This window comes from Tyto alba, unplaced genomic scaffold, assembly GCF_018691265.1.
Source record: "Tyto alba isolate M040663 unplaced genomic scaffold, T.alba_DEE_v4.0 Super-Scaffold_2, whole genome shotgun sequence".
Classification (NCBI taxonomy): domain Eukaryota; kingdom Metazoa; phylum Chordata; class Aves; order Strigiformes; family Tytonidae; genus Tyto; species Tyto alba.
Genome location: NW_024881282.1, coordinates 29,520,695 through 29,539,592, shown reverse-complemented (window position 1 = coordinate 29,539,592; position 18,898 = coordinate 29,520,695). Strand labels below are relative to the sequence as shown.

Here is an 18,898-nt window from a genome sequence, read left to right as displayed (position 1 = left end):
AACTGCTGTTACAAAACAGAGCATCTCTGTACATACTGAAGTGATTCATTCAATGCAAGCACAGCTTTATACAAGCCATTCTATGATCAGCAGAATAATGAAACCTGTTTCCATGCTAATTTGTATCCTGAGTTTTTGGAGCACTAGGTAGCCCTCTCAACCCCCAGTGTTCCATGTGGCCTCGTGTCCTGGCAATACCTCACAACATTCTCTCCATTCTCTCTCTGCTTTCTGCAATATCATCGTTCCTCTTCCATGTCACTGAGCCACTGGCTGAGCAAGGGGATCGTACCTAGCTCCAAGTGAGGTGCTGGCTGGCCAGCTGGCACGCTTGTGCTGTGAACCACAGAGCTCATATTACTGCCTTTGCCTCACTGAGGGCACAGGTTTGAGTCTTTCTCTTTATTTACCTAGCCAGCGTTTCCTTTTTGTTAGCTTGTTTAACCATGCTTGGAGGTAGTTAGTATCTCTATCCTTGTGTCAGGCATGATTGAAATTGGCCCAAAGGTTTAAAAATAATTAGAAGGAAGAATTGGTAGATTGACAGAGCTAAAAGACAGCTTGACTACTTCTGTCCATCACCATACATTGTCGACTGGTAGAGATTGAGCAGGATGTATGGATCCTAGAAGCTTTTTACACTTCAGTACAGCTGCCTATCTTCTATGAGTTAAAAATATACCACTGCTATTAGATTACTGAGACTCAGACCAAATGAAAATAATTTTGTTTAACATATGAATATTGCATTTTCAGTTAGCTAAAATAGATTGTATATGTTCAGCTTAGCTGTAATTAAAATAGAAAAGAGACTGTTACACCTCTTGAAATCACACTTCACTTTGGCTGTTCTGGTTAGCGTGCCAGCTTCCTTTGAAGAGCAGCTATCGCCTCCTTTTACCAGTGTTCCATGGCTGGCCAGTTTGTTCTAGAATCACTTTTAATACTTTTCAGTCATTCTCTTGTTATCTACATGCACAACAGGGCTTAGGGCATACTTTCTCTAAGCAGTAGCTATAAAAGTAAAAAGAATTTTGATTAATAGCTATCCATCAAAGCATTGACAACCACTCTTATACCTTCTTTCACAGACTTGTCCATGTCTCTTTTGTCCAGATAGTTTTTTTAATCACCATTCCAATTGAGCAAATTTCCATTTTCCTTAATTCTTTTCTCTCACTCGGTTTCCCTTGTTATTAATTAGGGAAAGAGGTCCAGATCATCTGTCATATTTCTGATTGTCTGCATTTGTTGAAGCACATAATTATCAGTCACAAGAGGAAACTGCATACATTCTAGGAAATACTTGAAATCTAGGAGTTTTGTACCAATGTGGTTTATGGTTGCATTGCTACAAACCCCAAAACATACCTTGAAAACCAGCCCAATTTACTTCTATCTTTTATTTCTTCTCATAGTGCTATAAGAGATACATATAGTGAGAGAATTTTACTATTTTTTTCTTTTTCAAGCAGAGGCTGTTTCATATTTTCTAGTTATGCGGCACCATCCCTAAGCCTTGTAGCTCTATTAAGAAGCAGTTTTACATAACAGCTTTTTCATAATTCATTTGCAGAAATGATCTGATCCCCATCCAAATGTAGTACATTGATCCTTAATTTTATTTCTGCCTTCCTTTCCATACCTTATTCTTACTAATCAGAAGTCTCAAACTTACTGTTCTCAATCAAAGGACACACTTTGGACCCTACTTAGATTGGTGTTAATCTGTTTAAATCTCTTTTGTAGTATAGATAAATCCCTTATTTCACTTCTCTTCCTGTAGTTTCTCTTAAAAAAGCTGCCGTTATTTTAATTTTCTTTGCAAACACTGACTCAGCCTTTTGGTAGTTCATATTTTGTCTCTAGATCTTCTGACTGGGAAGATGCAGGTAAGTTTGATGAATGGTCTTTTCTGCCAATCCCATTATTTTTTCTACTACCTCATTTCCTGGTTTGTATTTGGAATTTTTTGCTTTGAAGTCCTGCTTCTTTATTAGGTTCAGCCATTAACTATCTTTAAGCAGCAGTGAGGCAGCAAATCTTTGAGTTCTCAGTATTAGATCTTTGCCCTTACCACTGTATAGTCACCAAAAGGATTTGGCAAACAGTGTCTTCTGGTGACCACAGATATTTGTTCCGAAACCGAACTGTTGTGGTTTGAGCCTACTCAGCAGCTAAATGCCACACAGCCGCTCACCCACCCTCCCCCCACTTGGGAACGGGGAGGGAATCGGAGGGGCAAAGGGAGACTCACGGGTTGAGATAAAAAACAGTTTAATAATAGTAACAGAATAATACACTGACAGCAATATCAGTAGGTAATGTACAATACAGCTGCTCACCACCCACCTGCTCCCAGCCAGCGATCCCAAACACCAAGGCCCCACAGCCACACTCCCAGAAGTTGTAGCCTCTCCCAGCCCTCTCCTGCCTTTATATAGTGAGCACAAGGTCACATGACATGGACTATCGGCCAATCGGGGCCCAGTCCTCCAGCTGTGCTCCCCCCACCCCCGCACACAGGTGAGGGCACTGGGACCTGGGGAGCCCCTGGGGTCTCAGGGGGCTGCAGCTCCTCCCACTACTAAACCCAACAGGAACTCTAGTCCAGCCCCAACCAGGACACAAACAAAGCCCTAAGCATCAGGTAGACAAATCAATTCAACTACAATGAACAAGGGCTTTCTCCTTCTGAAGTGGGGACAAGTTCTGCATTAGTTCTGCCTAATCGTATCTTCTCAGAGCAACCCATTGCTATGTAAAGCATCTGGGGGAAAAAAAAAAAAAAAGCATATGCTTGATATGCAAGTAAACAACTCTAGAGTACGATACCAATAGGAGAATTTTATTCTAGTTCCACTGCATTCTGTAATGTAGATATAATAAGTTTGTTTAGTTTTCATTGAAGTAAAAAATCAAAGAATATAGAACAGCCTAGGTTGGAAGGAACCTTGAAAGTTCATCTGCTCCAACCCTTTGTGATAAAAAGAGCCAAGATGAGATTATCTATCATCCTGTCCAGTCGCGTCTTGAAAACCTCCAGTGAAGGGGATTCCACCACATCCCTAGGGTGGTTGCTCCAGTGAATGATTGTTCTCACTATAAAATATTTCTTTCTTGAGATTAAAGCTTTTCTGGTGCAACTTGTACCTGTTGCTCCTTGTTCTTTCCATGTGGCTCCTTGTGACAAGAGAGCCTCCGTCCTCTTTGTGGCTGCCCTTTAAGTACTGGAAAACTGTGATGAGGGCTTCCCTGAGCCTTCTTTTCGCCAGGGAGAACAGACCTAACTCATTCAGTCTTCCCTTGTAGAGCAGGTTCTCCAGCCCTTTGATCATCTTCATGGCCCTTCTTTTGACTTTCGCCAGTCTGTACAAATCCTTTTTGTATTGTGGGGACCAGAACTGGACACGGTACTCCAGGTGCAGCCAGACAATTGCGGAGTAGAGTGGGATGATCACATCTCTATCTCTGCCAGTAATTCCCCCAATTTGCTCTCGTTGCTGCAGTGGTACGCTGCTAATTCATGTTAACCTCATCCACCAGGACCCCCCGGTCCCTTTCAGGAGGGTACTCCCCAGCTGCACAGATCCTAGCCCGTACTGGGCTCTTTGGTTCTGTCATCCCAGGCGCAGGACTTTGCACTTGTCTTTGTTAAACTTCCTACTCTTCCAGCCTGCCCAGGTCTCTCTGTAAGACGGCTCTCCCTTCTGACATGTCCATCTCACTACTCGGTTTAATGTCATCCGCAAACCTAGCGAGGATGCTTTCAATCCCATCATCTAGGTGATTTATGAAGGTGTTGGACAGTGGGGGACCCAGTATCAATCCCTGGGGACCTCACTCATGACATGCTGCCAGCCTCCTCTAAAAATCATTGATCACCACCCTCTGAGTGTGACCTGTTGGCCAATTTCCTACCCATCCAGTCTGTAACTTGTCACTTTGCCCGGGAGGATGCTGTGGGAAACTATCAAATGCTTTGCTGAAGGATGGGTGTGATGTTTGCCCTCTTCCACTTGTCAGGGATATACCCTTAACTCCACAACTTTTAGAAGGTTGTAGACAGTGGCCTTGTAACAGTGCCAACCACTTCTCTTCGCATCCTGGGGTGGTTTGTTTCACAGAAACTGTTTCAAGGAAATCTTTTTTCTAATGGAAAATGTATCAACAGTTGTCACAGAGGAAATAGAATCTCCATCACTACCATTCTTTCATAAAGCAGTTTTTCAGACACTTGTTTTGTCCTTTCAACCTGAATTATGAATGGCAGAAGATTATAGTTGATCCTGCTCTGTGGCAAAGGGGAATGGATAAGTTAGCTCTTGAAGTATTTTCCAGTGCTATGATTTTGTGTTTAAAATCTGCCATTTATGCTTGTGGAAGTGAGTACATCTGCTTTGTGTTATTTATACTCGCCAACACTATTGACCCAGGAAGGTAATCCAGCAGTGACACAGCTATGTAGTACTTCTATTGTTCCAAAAGGGATTTCGGAAGAAGGGGGAGCAATAAAAGCGAGCTTCACCTATCAGAAAGCTTCACATTTAACCTTTTGAAGGAATCTTTTGCACTTATCATGAATTAAAACCGATCTCCAAATACTCAGATTTCCAATTTGGATATCCAAACATCCAGTGATACACCAAATTGTAGCCCAAGTTTTTTGACTTATTTTAATGCTTGGTGTTAGCCTGCCTATAACTAATATACATTCTAAAGATGTTTCGCTTTTTGACTTTTGTATGTAGGGGACTGATAAAGTAAAGAAAGTTGTTGAATTTGCAAAAATATTGCCTACTAGAGGAAAAAAATACTTGAAAATTTACCACTTGTTCCCTCTTGTATTTCAGGTATTGGTGGTAATCTAGTAGCTATTCAAGCTAGCAGAATTTCTACCTACCTCCATTTACACAGCATTCCTGGAGAGCTGCCAGAAGAAGCCAAGGGTTGTTATTATCCCTGCAGAACCTTTTATGGTGCAGGTATGTATTACTCAGTTAATTGTTAAAACTACTGTTTCATGTCTTCTCTCTTCCCCTCTGTATGCCAGACTGTATCACCAGTGAGAAATGGCAACAAACGGAACTTGTATGCAACTCAAAGGCAGCAGGGGCTTGGCAGTTTCCTTTGCCAGTGAGAATCACCAGGAGCTCCCTGTAGGAGGTGATGTGTGGAGGGGAGCACAGAGAAAGGTGTAACCTTGGCAAGGGTCAAAGATAGGGACTGATGAGGCAGGATGATGTGATACCCACTCAGAAGGATTTCGACCTTCATCTTTCCTTAGCTTGTTTACCTTTGTCATTTAACTCCAGAAGTTCAAACCAATTTGCAGTTAGGACCAAACTTTATATCTAACATTATTACTAAGCCAAGTCCCTGCTTTCCGTTTCCCATTTGCCATTTTCTTTCTAGATTCTTGCTTCACAGCTTATTCCTCCACTGTATTGCGCTCTTTCCTAATGATGGAGTAACTGCGGTGAAAGGTGATGTGTCAACAGCAAGTATTACTCTTTCATATTTATGAAATGAATTGGAACAGATGAGAAAATGGTAAATGTGGGATTACTTTTTAGAAATACAAGGTATTTTCAAGGATGTCTTCAATATGGTGTCCAAAACATCCTCTTTCCTCGGAAGGCTTCAGGAGGTCACTGCAGCTCCAAAAAAAGTAGATGGTAATACATGAGTACAGAATGAAAGCAGGTAGTTTGCATGCTCTTCTGGAAGGGCCCTGCTTAACTTTTCTGACAGACGCTAGAGTTGGATTTTTTTCTCCCTTGTGAAAATCCTCAAAGGATCTTTTAGCAGAAAATAATGCCTGCTGTTCCATAGTAGTCAATGCTGTGGAATTCCAAAATTGCTTTTTATATTAAAATTAATAAAAATCTGATGTACTATTTGAAGAGCTTAGCTGAACTTTGGATTTTTTTATTGTAGGAGTAAATAACAAGTCAGCCCAAGTTCTGCTTCTTTTGGTGATTCCTGGACACCTGATTTTCTTGTACACTATCCACTTAATGAAAAGCGGCCACACTTCCTTAACTCCTATCTTTATAGCAGTATATTTGTTTGCAGCTCTGCTACAGGTAAGAACAAGTACAACTTGAAAATGCTTGTATAAAATCAAGTTCTTGAAGAAAATCGTGTTTTATCTGATTTCTGAAATCTCATGAATAGTGCAAGAAGCTATGGGTTAATACAGGCTTTCAGCACAGTTTTGAAGTAACTATCCCCACATGTATACACCTCACACATGTGTATCTGTATTGCGAGTGCTTTTCAGAAGACACTTGACTGCATTATTTCCCAGTCATGCATCTTACACTTTCTCTTTCACATCCTTCTTGGAACAATTACATCTAAAACCCCTACCTTTTTAATCAACTAGAGGGGAGATAGAGAGTAGGAAAAGTAGCATTTAGGAATAATGAATACATCAAGAAAAACTCTCAAATCTCCTAAAGTGGTTCACATCTACTGCTTAACATAGTCAAATATGCAGTAGATGAGAATGTTATGGCTTGTTTGGTGTATTCTTCATATTTATTAAACTTGAAATTAGTCTGACAGCTATCACTGTACAAGAAATTGTAATTGCATTCATTGTCAAACACTGTTACATTATTTTGACTGGTCTAACCTAGTGGCCTGTTCACACCCAGCAGGGGTAGTTCTTTTAAGCTGCCTTTTGAAATAGCAATGTCTTAAGGTGAAATAATTTAGAGAAATCAATAATACAAAATGAATTTTTTTTTTATTAAATCCACAGCCAATTCTTAGCTAAAACCTGTCTGAATTAACTATAAAGTTTTGTTGTACCTTAAAAACAAAAATTGACTGTTCATGTTAATAAAAATACAGTTGAAATATGAAGTTATGTAAGTTAAATATACATACTGCTGCCAAAAATGTGACCAATTTAGTTTTAAAATACAAACAACATTCTCAGTCAATTCTTAATTAAAATTATAATTTTTAATGTTCTGAATTGTCTTTCTGTGTTTATCACACTACTATTTCAATAAAGATAGGTTCTGAAAACTGTTACTATTTTAATTTCATATGAGAATTCTATACCTTTTTGGTAGAATATAACTTGTTCCAACCTTTGCAAGTGAGAATGTCATACTAGAAGTTATAAATTGCTTCTCATTTTCCTCTTATATAATATTCCTAGCTTCCAGCCTCATCACTTGTTTTATAATGTATTTTCCTGTGGAAGTTATGCTGCTACTTCACCCTGTCTGTTCTGTCTGTCTGTCCTTTCTAATAACTTTCGAATCCTTCGGCCCATTTCAGTCAAGTTTTTATATGTCTCATGTCTCTCGGTGATACTAAGTTCCTGTAGCTTAACAAAAAAAATTTGGGGAGAGAGTCCCTGTTATCGCCTCTGCTGAAGGTAAGACCGCAGTGTGATTTCAGCCATTATTAGACTTAAGTGATTGCACATGGGACAAAACCTGAACTCATAATTCCATATGAAATCCATACAGTCCTCCTGCTCATGGAACTGCAATCATAATATGTTTAGGGATACAAACCTTTTCTTCAGCAGCAAAGGATAGAGTAAGATGTGAGAAATGCAGAAATTCAGCCGAAATCCAAGTTAAAGCACTAGGGCAGGAATTTCAGGTCACACAGTAATTCAGACCCAGCATTGGCACATATATGCATGTAAAGTTGATTTTTATAAATTCAACGTCTGATTAGTTTTGCAGTCATGCATCTCCATTGCAGCCCATAAGACTACACCTGATTTTCTTGATTTTTCAACTATAAAGCAGACATACATATTTTTTTCTTTTTTCCCCACTCCCTTTTATAGATGTTTTTTTCTTATCTTCTGTCTTTAGCCATAACAGGCAGTTTGAGATGTATTTACTTTGAAACTGAGTAACAGTATTGCACACTATAATTTCTCGTGGGTCTTGACAGATTTACAATTGGAACCCCTTGTTTTTTAACACCTTCTGAAAATACTTAATCGATCCTTTTCCCCATTTTAATTATTCTGGTATTTTCCTAGTGGTGATTATTGTAGTTTTGTATACCTCTAATTAGAGCAGATTTTAAATTTTCAGAGAGACAATTCTTGTTTTAACCCTTAAATCTTGAACATATTTTATTTACCTGTCGGTTTGAAGTACTTCCCTACTGCAGTTGTGTGCTTTCAAGTTTCTCCTTTCTCAAAGAAAACACTTAAATTTGTACTCATTCCTCTCCATTTTTTTCAGTGACATCATCTATGCACCTGGATACAGTAAAGAACAGTTTTCAAGCTGCCATTTCTTTTGGCATAAGTTAACATCTTCTGATCTAATTTTTCCATAATTCTTTTATATTTTTGCCCTCCCAAAGAGAGCTGTTCCAGTTCTTCTGTAAAACTGAAAAACCTCACAGCTAATTATTGTCATTTCAATTATCAGCAAAACAAATCTATTGACAGTCTTTTGAGCAGTGAGAAATCTGCATTCTAGGCCTTTTTTAGAATATATTGGACTTTGCATTTATTTTCACTTTGCATGAAAGGCATATGAAAATGGATGTCAAAAATTACAAGCCTGCTTGCAAGCTATCTTTTATTTTTGAGGTGGTAGATGATAATTTAATAGAACATAGTGATTACTAAAGGCAAGAGTTAATTATGGTCAGTCCTGTGTTTGAAGAGGTTTGATATCACAACTTAACCCTTTTCAATTCCTTATTTATATTGAGCTGGGGAGCAGAAAGGGTAGCTGAATAATGACTATGGCAGTATATCACCTATTTACATTTTTCCATTATGTTAAAGAAATAATGCTAAATTAAAAAACAACAACAGCAACAAAGTGAATTTTCTATCTTTAAAATTCAAGCGACTATTGCAAGATGTTAAATTATTTAATGGCATATTTTACAGTGGACTGAAATAGATTGTCAGTTAACTTCAAGATCTGTTTATTATCTCTGATTATCCAGCTCTGTGTTTGTTTAAAATGGAAAGGAAGGGGTTAGGGAAATGACAAAAGTAGAACTGGAATGTTATAGTAAGCTGAAAAAAATCAAGGAAATGCCAGTACAAAAACTTCCAGTTATTACTTTTATATTTCTTTCTTCCTCTGTCAGTTCATGCTATTCCACGTTATCTCTACAGTAAATTTGTAACATATATGTATTCCATTTGGCATTTTAATGAGAGCTTTGCAGACTGCCTGTAAACTTCAGTATTCTTCCCCAGATGATAAAATGGAATTTATTTGCATTGCAAGCTCTATACAGAATTACTGAAGTTCCAATCAGATAGTTAATTTCATTTTCATCCAGTTCTGATACTTTCACTGTTTGATTTTGGTTTTTTTCTCCACCTATGCCTACCAGCTTCTTTCCGTTCTTTTCCCTACCTGTTCTTAGATAGTCTTTCCCCAACATGTCATTTAATTGAAATATTTGTGAAAAATAAGTAATTAATATGACATGAGGTACATTAGCAGTAACATGATTTAGTTATTATTGACCAAAAATACACTGTGTAGTATAACAAAGTACAGTTTCACTGAATGTGTAGTTGTTTCTAAAAATCATTAAATTAAGATCTTGTAAACAATGAGTAGCCAATATTATGATCTGCATTCTCTGATTCTCTATGAACAAAACGGTTCTGGGTTTCTAGATGTCAGAAAACCCAGAAGGTGTTCTATTTCCTTTTATTTTAATTTTCCTGACTTTAACAGTACGGTTGTTTCTGTTTTTTAAATGAATAAATAAATAATGACTAAATAACTAAATATTATGAGGAAGCTGTGCCCTGTAAAAATGTAGGGTACTCCACATAATGCAGTGTACAGTATTTGGGCAAGCCAGTGTGCACTAATGAAAACCATTGAAATACTGATTTCAAACGTCTTTTGGATTTGTTGAATGGCCTCTGTTTAAGATGAATGCTCTTTGCGAAGATTTTACAAAACCAAGTCAGACACGAGCACATACCAGTATGCCACATGCAGTTACAGTCTGGCATTTGACCAGCAAAGAGTATATTAACTGAAAAACAGTCCTCCTCTTACAGCTCACAAAGGCACAAGTATTTTTTAACTGTACGAGGCTATGCACTGAGCAAAGTTTCATCCTCTGTCTTGTCAACCTGCAGTGGAAGGAGAGCAGCACTGGAATTGCCAACCCATCAATGCGGGCGCGCGGCTCGGAGCGTTCACAGGCGGCCTCTGTTCTTCATGTTCTCACTCGGCCAGTAAAACGCCCTCTAAGGAATTTTCACACCTCCTAACCAAATCTGAGCACACAGTTGTGTTAAAGACTCGGGGAATAAACAAACAATAGGAGATTCCCAGAGCTATTACCAAGCAAATAAGTAATTCCAAAATGCAGTCTTCCTTTTCCAATGAAGGTCAGATGTCTACTGCTGTGAAGTAACTTTTGCAGTGCTTCAGGGCTGTTTGGGGCAACTGAAAGCCAAGAATTCAGCAGTGCTCATAATGACTTCCCGTTCACATCAAAAACATCTTGGATTTCTCACTAGTGTGAGGATTCTAATGATGGTATGCACCTCTTCAATGTGGAAAATTAACTCATGAGGTATGCTGTACGTTACAGAGAAATAAGGAGGGTTGTGTTTATAGAGAAGATATTGATGCCTTTTAAATACTGCTTTTTTCTAATAGGAGAGGTTACTTCTGAAATGTAGGACATATAACTGCTAAAGAGACTACATGATTCAAGGAAGTAAGGAAACTAAGGTCCAAACCTGGACAGTTCTGCATCTTCAGTGCTTTCTCATTGCAGCATGAGAAGCAGACTTGCCAGACCCGTTGGGACCCAGAACATGGGTATCACCCGCTCTTTCACTTCCAGGCATGTTGCTGTCTGTGGTAGAAGCCTGGCTCCTGCCAAGTCGTTAGCCAGGATATGTCATTTTTGCTTCCAGAAAGCTGAGCTCAAAGTGCTTATGTGTGTAGCGTGATACACTGAGTTGTGCTACAGCTGGTGCGGGTTGAGCAGACCTGAACCCTTAATGGTCTGGGTTGCACTCCTCATTCAGACAGCTGACAAACAGCCTGAAATTAGGACTGTCCTGGTCAATCCAGGGTGTCTGGCAAAGCTACAAGGAAATCAAGAAGACAATCTGAGGAATTTGGATTCAAACTGTGACATAAAAAAAAAAGTTTCTTTCCACAGAATTACATCAGTATAATAAAATTGATTTAGAAACACCTTCATTTAAAATGGTATCCTCTTTTTTACTTAGATGAGGTTTTAGTCTTACATAAATGTATGCTATGCTATCTGGGCACTTGGATACTGTAGTGTAGCTTACACCGCTTAGGTACAACACAACCAACAGCAGCAAGAAAGAATTTGCTGTTCAGTGGTTTCTTTGCAGCCAGACATTGAAGGAAATCTCTGTATGTTTGGAGAAAATAGTGACTTGTTTCCCCTGGGCACAATACACACCAGATATGCTACCTGAGAAGACAGTGGAGAAAAATGTCTTTTGAAAAATATATGTGCACCCTACTCTGAGAGTTCACCAACTGCAGAATTCTGGCCACAGACAATGGAAATTTAGCAAGTAAGTTCAGCGTAGATCTATTACAAGTGTTTTACAGCTACTACTTAGTTTCATGTGAAGACATCAAAAGCCATTTAAAATCTGAGAAATGTAATATATCATTTAAAAATTAACTGAATGAAGGATGAAAACCACTAAAAGACCTAAACTATAAATCTGGGGAGAATAATGTCAGAATCAGGACACAGTAGTCTTTAGAGAGCCTTAATTGGGGGTTTTCACTCATAATTTAACAAAAAAAATTAACTTACATTTGAATTTTGTAGATTTGTTGTAAGAGTTCTTATGCAATAATTACTAGATTTTGTCATAGTTACGTTATAGGTGAATTTGAGTCAATACAAGTTTGAGAGTAAAGGAGAATTAAAATACATTTGAAAAGAGGTTACTATAGTGTATTTGCATCCGTGTTTCCTTTTTAAAGTAACAGAATTAAACTATTTTGTAATGCACCTTCACATGGAAACAATTCGAGGTGAATCAGTGGTACTAGCAATGTGCAAGATACCCTGTCCAAGGCGTGCTAAATAAACTGCTAAAAGGTCTTGGTTCTACATAGTAAAATTACAGTTGAATTTTGATAATGCCCATATGAAGAAGCATGTGCAAATATATAACCTAAACTTTCTCTTTCCAGTTTAGTGTTGGAATTCACTAGTCAGAGCAACTAATATTTAAACTAATATAAACACACGAGATTCAAATCTGCTTTACAAATATTATGCATTTGAGTGTTATACTTTTTATCACTGCGAATTTGACATGCATTCAATAATGAAATATGGTCATCTCAGATGAAAGAAACAATAAAAATATGATAGCATCCTGCAACATAGCAGTTAGGCTCTAGGAAGCTTAGACAGCATTACAAATGTTTGGAGGGAGCTATATATTTTTATTTTAAATAATAGAGTTTCATTCTTTTCCCATTTCATAATTAATGAAAAATTACATGAGAAAATGCAGATAGCTTTTAGGGGTCCTTACTAAATGCAGAGACCAAAAATAACTTTTCTTTAGCTAAACTTGTTACTTATATCTAGAGACCTGCAAAGAATGACAGTAAATTTTGTGCCCCATAACAAAGGAAAAAAACTTGGTTTGTAGTGTATAAGATTTGAACTTTAAATAGTGAGACTCACTCTTATTTAAGCATTCATATTCAATTTCATTTTCAATCTGATATTCATAATTTGGATCAGAAAGTTCAGTATCAAGAATTACTCTCTATTTCTGTCCCTCCTTTTACGAAATGGTATGTGTACTTATACTCCTTATTTTCAGATTCTTCATCACTAGGGTTTGATAAAGACTTCACCCTTGCTCTTTCCCTCTCTTGCTCCTTCCCTCCCTCCCTCCCTCCCTCCCTCCCTCCCTCTCATTTATTGCTATATTCTGCTGCTTCTGTCTTCTGAGGACCTTTTTTGATAATGTGACTGATAAATCTTTTTACAAATACAAATTTCTAAATAGAAAATATCAGTAATTATTGGGATACTTATTTCATATTTTGTTACTCTAAAACTGATGATGTCTTTAATTTAATTTTCCTCAATTTTGATTGTATTTTTTTCCAGAAGAGTAATAATTTAGCATGATCTTCCTTTTAAAATATCAAAAGATCTGGAATGTTGCCTGTATTTTTGCAATCCTTGCTCTGGGCTTTTTTTTCTTGGTCAGTGACTATAGAGTGTCTCTCTTTTCTTAGATAGATTTTTTTGTGTATTCAGGTAGTTATTTTTTAGCTTTCTTAAACCTCAGGGTTATATCGTTCTTGAGTCTGGAAGAATTCCTAGGGCTCTGTTTCATAATTCTAATACTAGTCATCTCTTTTTTGCAAAAAACACTTCATTGTTCTCTTCCTCTGTATATTAAATAATTTTAAAATACTAACTCACATCTTGAACAGTTCTGCTTATATTTGCAACTTTCCTTACCACCTTTCTGCAGCATTTTATGCTAAACATAATTTTTGTACTATCTTATTAGGCTTTTCTGTAATGTTGATCCCTTTATTTTTTCCCCTCAAAACCAGCTGGTTTTCAATTTGAAGTATGGAAGCTTTCTTCTTCATAGCATGAGTGCAGAGTAGAAGTACACAGTATTTGTACTGCTCTGCCATCTGCCCGATTTTACCGAAATAAGTATAGGTCACTGATAAATCCCAGAAGATGGGAAGTGTTTGTGCCACTTAAAGTAACAAGCAATGTCTTTTGTATGATTTTTCTCTTCTTCTTGTACCTCTAGCAGATCTTTGTGAGTGATTTTTCTTATCACTTTAAATTCAAGGAGTGTCTCACTTTCAGCAATCAGCAAAGTCACAGTAGGACTTTTTTGTTTTGTTTTTTTTTTTCCTCAAAATAACAGTTCTGCTGTTGGGGGCCCCGGAGCTGGCCCCGGCACTGCAGGAGGGGTCTCAGGAGGGCGAAGCAGAGGGGGAGAATCCCCTCCCGTGACCTGCTGGCCACACTTGCTGCAGCCCGGGGTGCAGTTGGCTTTAAGGGCTGTGAGCGCACATTGCTGAGCCAAGTTGAGCTTCTCATCAACCAGCACCCCCAGGTCCTTCCCTGCAGGGCTGCTCTCAATCCATTCTCTGCCCAGCCTGGGTCTGTGCTGGGGATTGCCCCGACCCCCGGGCAGGACCTTGCCCTTATCCTTGTTGAACCCCAGGAGGTTTGCCCGGGCCCCCCACTCCAGCCTGTCCCGGCCCCTCTGGGTGCCACCCCTGCCCTCCCGCCTGTTCCCCACCACACAGCTTGGGGGCGTCAGCAAACTTGCTGAGGGCCCCACTGGCCACGTTGCTGACAAAGGCATTAAATTTTACATACTTTCATAAGGATCAGTTAATATAATATGCTATAACTTTTTTCCTGTTACTTAGAGAAGCCAGTTTTGTTATAATTGGTGTTATATGTTATGCACCGGTAAGTTGAGAAGGTTCACAAAACTTTATTTCCAAACTACCCATTTTTCACAATAGTCTTAAGTCTGTTATTTTAGGTTGGAAAATATTTAGACAAATTAAAGGTTTTCATGTCATGATATTTAAAAGCCAAAAGTGCATACTGTCATTTAAATGGAACTGTACATGCCATGTCTAATTGGTTGTGTCATAAATGCATAATAAATTATTCTTGGAACAAGTGCTCTCATCTTCTAATAGAACATGCATAGCTATTGTTGATGTGGGGCGCTGCAGAGCCTCCTGCGTACGTCTTGTAGGAGATATTAGTGTCGGTATCTCTTATACAGGCCTCTTTTTGTCTCTGTTAGAAGAAGGAGCTGACTCAAAGAATCTGATAGTCTTCCAAAGAAACATCTGTTTTAAATATATTTATTTGGATTCCAGTCAGCACACCTAGGACTTGCATAATTAGCTTAGACTACAGAGTTCCCTTTTCAGAAGATATGTTTATATAAATAAGTCATGCATTTTTTGTTAAGCAAATACTCCTCCCTTTCTTTCTTTTTTTTTTTTAATTAAAAATGCAGGTTTGTATTTTAACATATACTTTTGCAAAGCAAATATTAATTGAGAAACTTTTTCAACATTTTTTCAACATTTTTTTATGACATTCATTTTACTGTATTTCGTATTGTGGAGAAGCGTCTTGCAGCCATCTTATCAGCACTTCAGTAAATGTGTGCATACAAAGATGCTTTTGATACCAGTAATAGATCATTTACTAAATAAAATATGAATTTTGTACCTTTTACTACTTTTGATACTGCATGTTCTTTTAAATGTACATAGTAGACTTTTTAAAATTATAGTAGTAGCTGTCTGAAGTTTACCCTTCCTAAAGATCTGATTAACTAAAAATACATAAAATACAGTGTTTATTTCATTTTAAGCAGCTCCTTAGAAGAGACAAGAAGAAATGGAAGCTCAGTTAGTGGTTCTTTATTCATTTCTCTTGTGCCATGCTACTCCACATGATTCCACTGAGCAGAACCTCTTATCATACAGCTGTGCAACATTAAAAGAATTATTTTCTAAAACTGGATTACTGATGAGGCATACCTTTGGTATTAAGATCAAACCTTTCAAATGTTCAGACATTCACAGTTGGGAATGAAATCTTTTACTTTGGCACAAACTCAGCTTGGAGTGACAATTTCATAATATATGTTGCAGGTGTGCCTTATTACAGAAGGGCTGAAGCTGGTATTTTATGCATAAAAGTAGCTTCTAGGCCATTTTTTGCAGCTCATATGGTCCAAATGAAACTCTTCTTAATCTGAACTGGTGTTCTTTATATCACGTCTGATTTCAGCTCAGTTCTAGACCTGTGGAAACAAGATTTATGCCTGTATTGAATGTTTCCATCTGGGGCAACATCAGATGGTGCTCAATGATCTCGAAGCTCCACTTACGCTCTTGCTGTGCAGAATGATGTCTTGTGTGAGAAGTGCACTTGCATGTTTTGTTGGATTTTTTGCTTTTTATTGCCATTTTCAGAAGTCCTCAAGCATAGACTGAGTGAAGAATGCTATCAGTGATTCAATATGTTCTTTCTCCCCGTGCACGTGATTGACTGGCAGAAGTTGGCTACGTGTCCCTGTCTCTAGTTGTGGGGAGTGTTTACAGAAAACTACTTTTGGAAAATATTTTTCAAAAGCAGTTGTCTACAATCATGCTAAGTACTAAGGAGACAGTATCAGCTGTTGACTTCTTTTCAAAGTAACTTAAGTGATAGATAATAATACAGATTTTGTTTCTTTGGTATTCTGTAGGTGTTTACTCTGTTATGGATCGCTGACTGGATGGTGCACCACTTCTGGAAAAAAGGAAAAGATCCTGACAGTTTTTCTATCCCTTATCTTACTGCACTGGGAGATCTGCTTGGAACTGCCTTATTAGCTATAGGTTTTCATTTTCTGTGGCTCATAGGTGACAGAGATGGCGATGTTGGAGACTAATTATTCCAATGGATGCAGTGACTTTTCCTGGAATATTGACAAGACCAGTCATTCCACTTGAAGGTCCTCAAAGTGATTGTTCCACTTGGTATAAGTAAATCAAGTTGACACAGACGTAAAACAGCCTTAATGATTTTAGTTTGATTTGTTTTTTTAAAAATAGGATGGAGCTAGGAGGATACTTGAGACCTTTACTCTGAAACCAAGGTGGATTGCTGCTAGTTGAAAACATCTGAGTACACACAATGAAGGTCAGATCAATCCTTTATCAAGTTTTAAATTTTTAAAAGATCTGATCTTTTAAAAGAACAGTTCCTTACCTGTATTGTAAACCAGAACAATCTGTAATTGCTCATTCAGTGGTGATGAAGAAGAGGGTAAGACCCCATCAGTGGCTTGCCTCGTCTTTCCCTCCCGGGAACAAAGTGGGTATATATTTTTACCTTACCACAGAAGTAGTTAGTAGACCTCAGATGAATTCAGTTTCATAGACTTTACCTGCTTGGTTGATGATACGTTCTTTTCTTGCAATTTCAGTGCTGTATCTCTCTGACCATTGCAGACTTGATATCAGTAATTGTTACTGTGATTTGAATCCTTATTGTCTAAACATTTTGTCACTTTATCTTATTTATACTAATATGACCATCAGCATTTAATAAAATTAGACACTTGAAAAGCACTTTGTGCTAAAAAGAGCAACTTAATTATTTTGCTCTTGTGATTTATTAGAACAAGACCATGGTAAAGACAAGTAATGTGGCACTGACCTGATCAGTAATAATGGATGAATGATTAAAATTCCTTGTGTTGGAAAGTGTATTTTCATTTAGCAACTGAAAAGATGTTTAACCAATTGATAGAAATGGTGTTGTGATGGCCAATATCGTGATTTTAATGAAATATTTGGAGGTGTTGATTCAAATGTAAATACCGATCTCTGATTAAAATTTGGGGTATAAAACATTATGTTTCTTTTTTAGGAACGTAGGAAGTTACATAAGCTTCTAAAATTCCAGAGCGATCTATGTCATCTATTTCTAAGCAGAAATCTCTGCTAACAGGATTTCTGCTTTCAAACTGTGGAAGTAGTACGGTCAATAAGGAAAATGACTGCTTCTGAATGATTTATCTTATTTGTATACCTCAGCATCTCGATTAATACATTGATCATGAGAACTCTGGTTGCCACTTTGGAAAAACGTACTAATTTCTCTGTTTTAAAATCTAGTTGGAGTTTCTCATGGCATATGTTTTTAAAGACTATAGCATACATCCTAAATGCATAATTAAATAAACAACTCATATTTTAAATGTTGTGATTAAAAGTTTTAACTTTTGAGACTTAAATTAGACAACTAAATCCATATATCAGCATATGTTGTAATCCTGTAAACATTAGTCATGCGATTTATGCATATAAATCCTCCCTTTTAATTTGATGGACCTACTCGGATGAATTAAATTATGTGGATAAGTGCTAATGGGACTTAATAGGTCTTATAGGTGTCAGTCACCTTAAACTCTGTGGAAGCTGAAAGTGCTTGCAATTCTGAAAATTAAACCAGCTATTCAGTGCCTACACATGGATTTAGATGCCTGACTTTTAGCTCCCTCATTTAAACACTTTTATTTAAGCTTTTTCTTACAGTTATGATAATATAGTTGTTTGAATGAATCGTATTATGTCATTATGTGAGAGAAAGATGAAATCTTTCGAACTTCAGGTTCTCTGACTTTTCTTAGTTTGTATTAATGTTATTTAAAATAGTTTCTTGTATGTAGCACTGCAGGAAATATTCCAATTAAATTGCTTAAAATGGACTAGATGTAACTCATTTTTAAATTTCTTTTTCAATAATATTTATTTTTGGTACAGATGTAGATGCAAATATTTTATTCTGATAGAACTGCCATCTGAATCAACTAAGCTGCCATTTCAAGCACTTTTCTCACTAAAGTTACTGAATTTTAAGGTCCTTTTTAAATGAATTGCAAGATTCTTAAAAATTAAAATTTCTTCAGATACTTGTGATCTGTGCTTATCTGATGTGTGAGAGCATTGTAGTATTTAGTCCTGACAGTATCCTTAGCGTGTTAAATATTTTCCCAGTAAATATGCGACAACTGTTGGTAGAGTCTACTGACAAATGGATGAGTGCTTAGATCGCAGAATTGGGGAAGAAATATTAAATGGGACAAATTCTGTGAAATTTGAAAAAGGGAAATATGTTGACAGACTGGAATAATCTGGGCATGGAAACAATAAGTGATGGAAAAGGGTAATGGGAAAATTTGGTACTTCAAGAGGGGGAAAGTTCGTTGCATGATTGAGAGAGCAAAATCCATATCGTGGAAAAGAAAAAGGTGCAAACTTTCACACAGCATTCATTATGATAGGCAGGAGCA

General features: G+C 37.4%; 1 protein-coding gene across 1 annotated transcript in view; it reads left to right on the top strand.

Annotated features, from left to right (window-relative positions):
* Nucleotides 1–18,494, top strand: part of SLC41A2 (solute carrier family 41 member 2) — a 58,836-nt gene extending 40,342 nt beyond the window's left edge. The window contains exons 9-11 of the mRNA XM_033008029.2: nt 4,854–4,985; nt 5,941–6,089; nt 16,304–18,494. Of these exons, the coding sequence (XP_032863920.1) occupies nt 4,854–4,985; nt 5,941–6,089; nt 16,304–16,489 (467 nt within the window). The 3' untranslated portion in view covers nt 16,490–18,494. The remainder of the gene's footprint in view (nt 1–4,853; nt 4,986–5,940; nt 6,090–16,303) is intronic.
* The last annotated feature ends 404 nt before the right edge of the window (nt 18,495–18,898 follow it).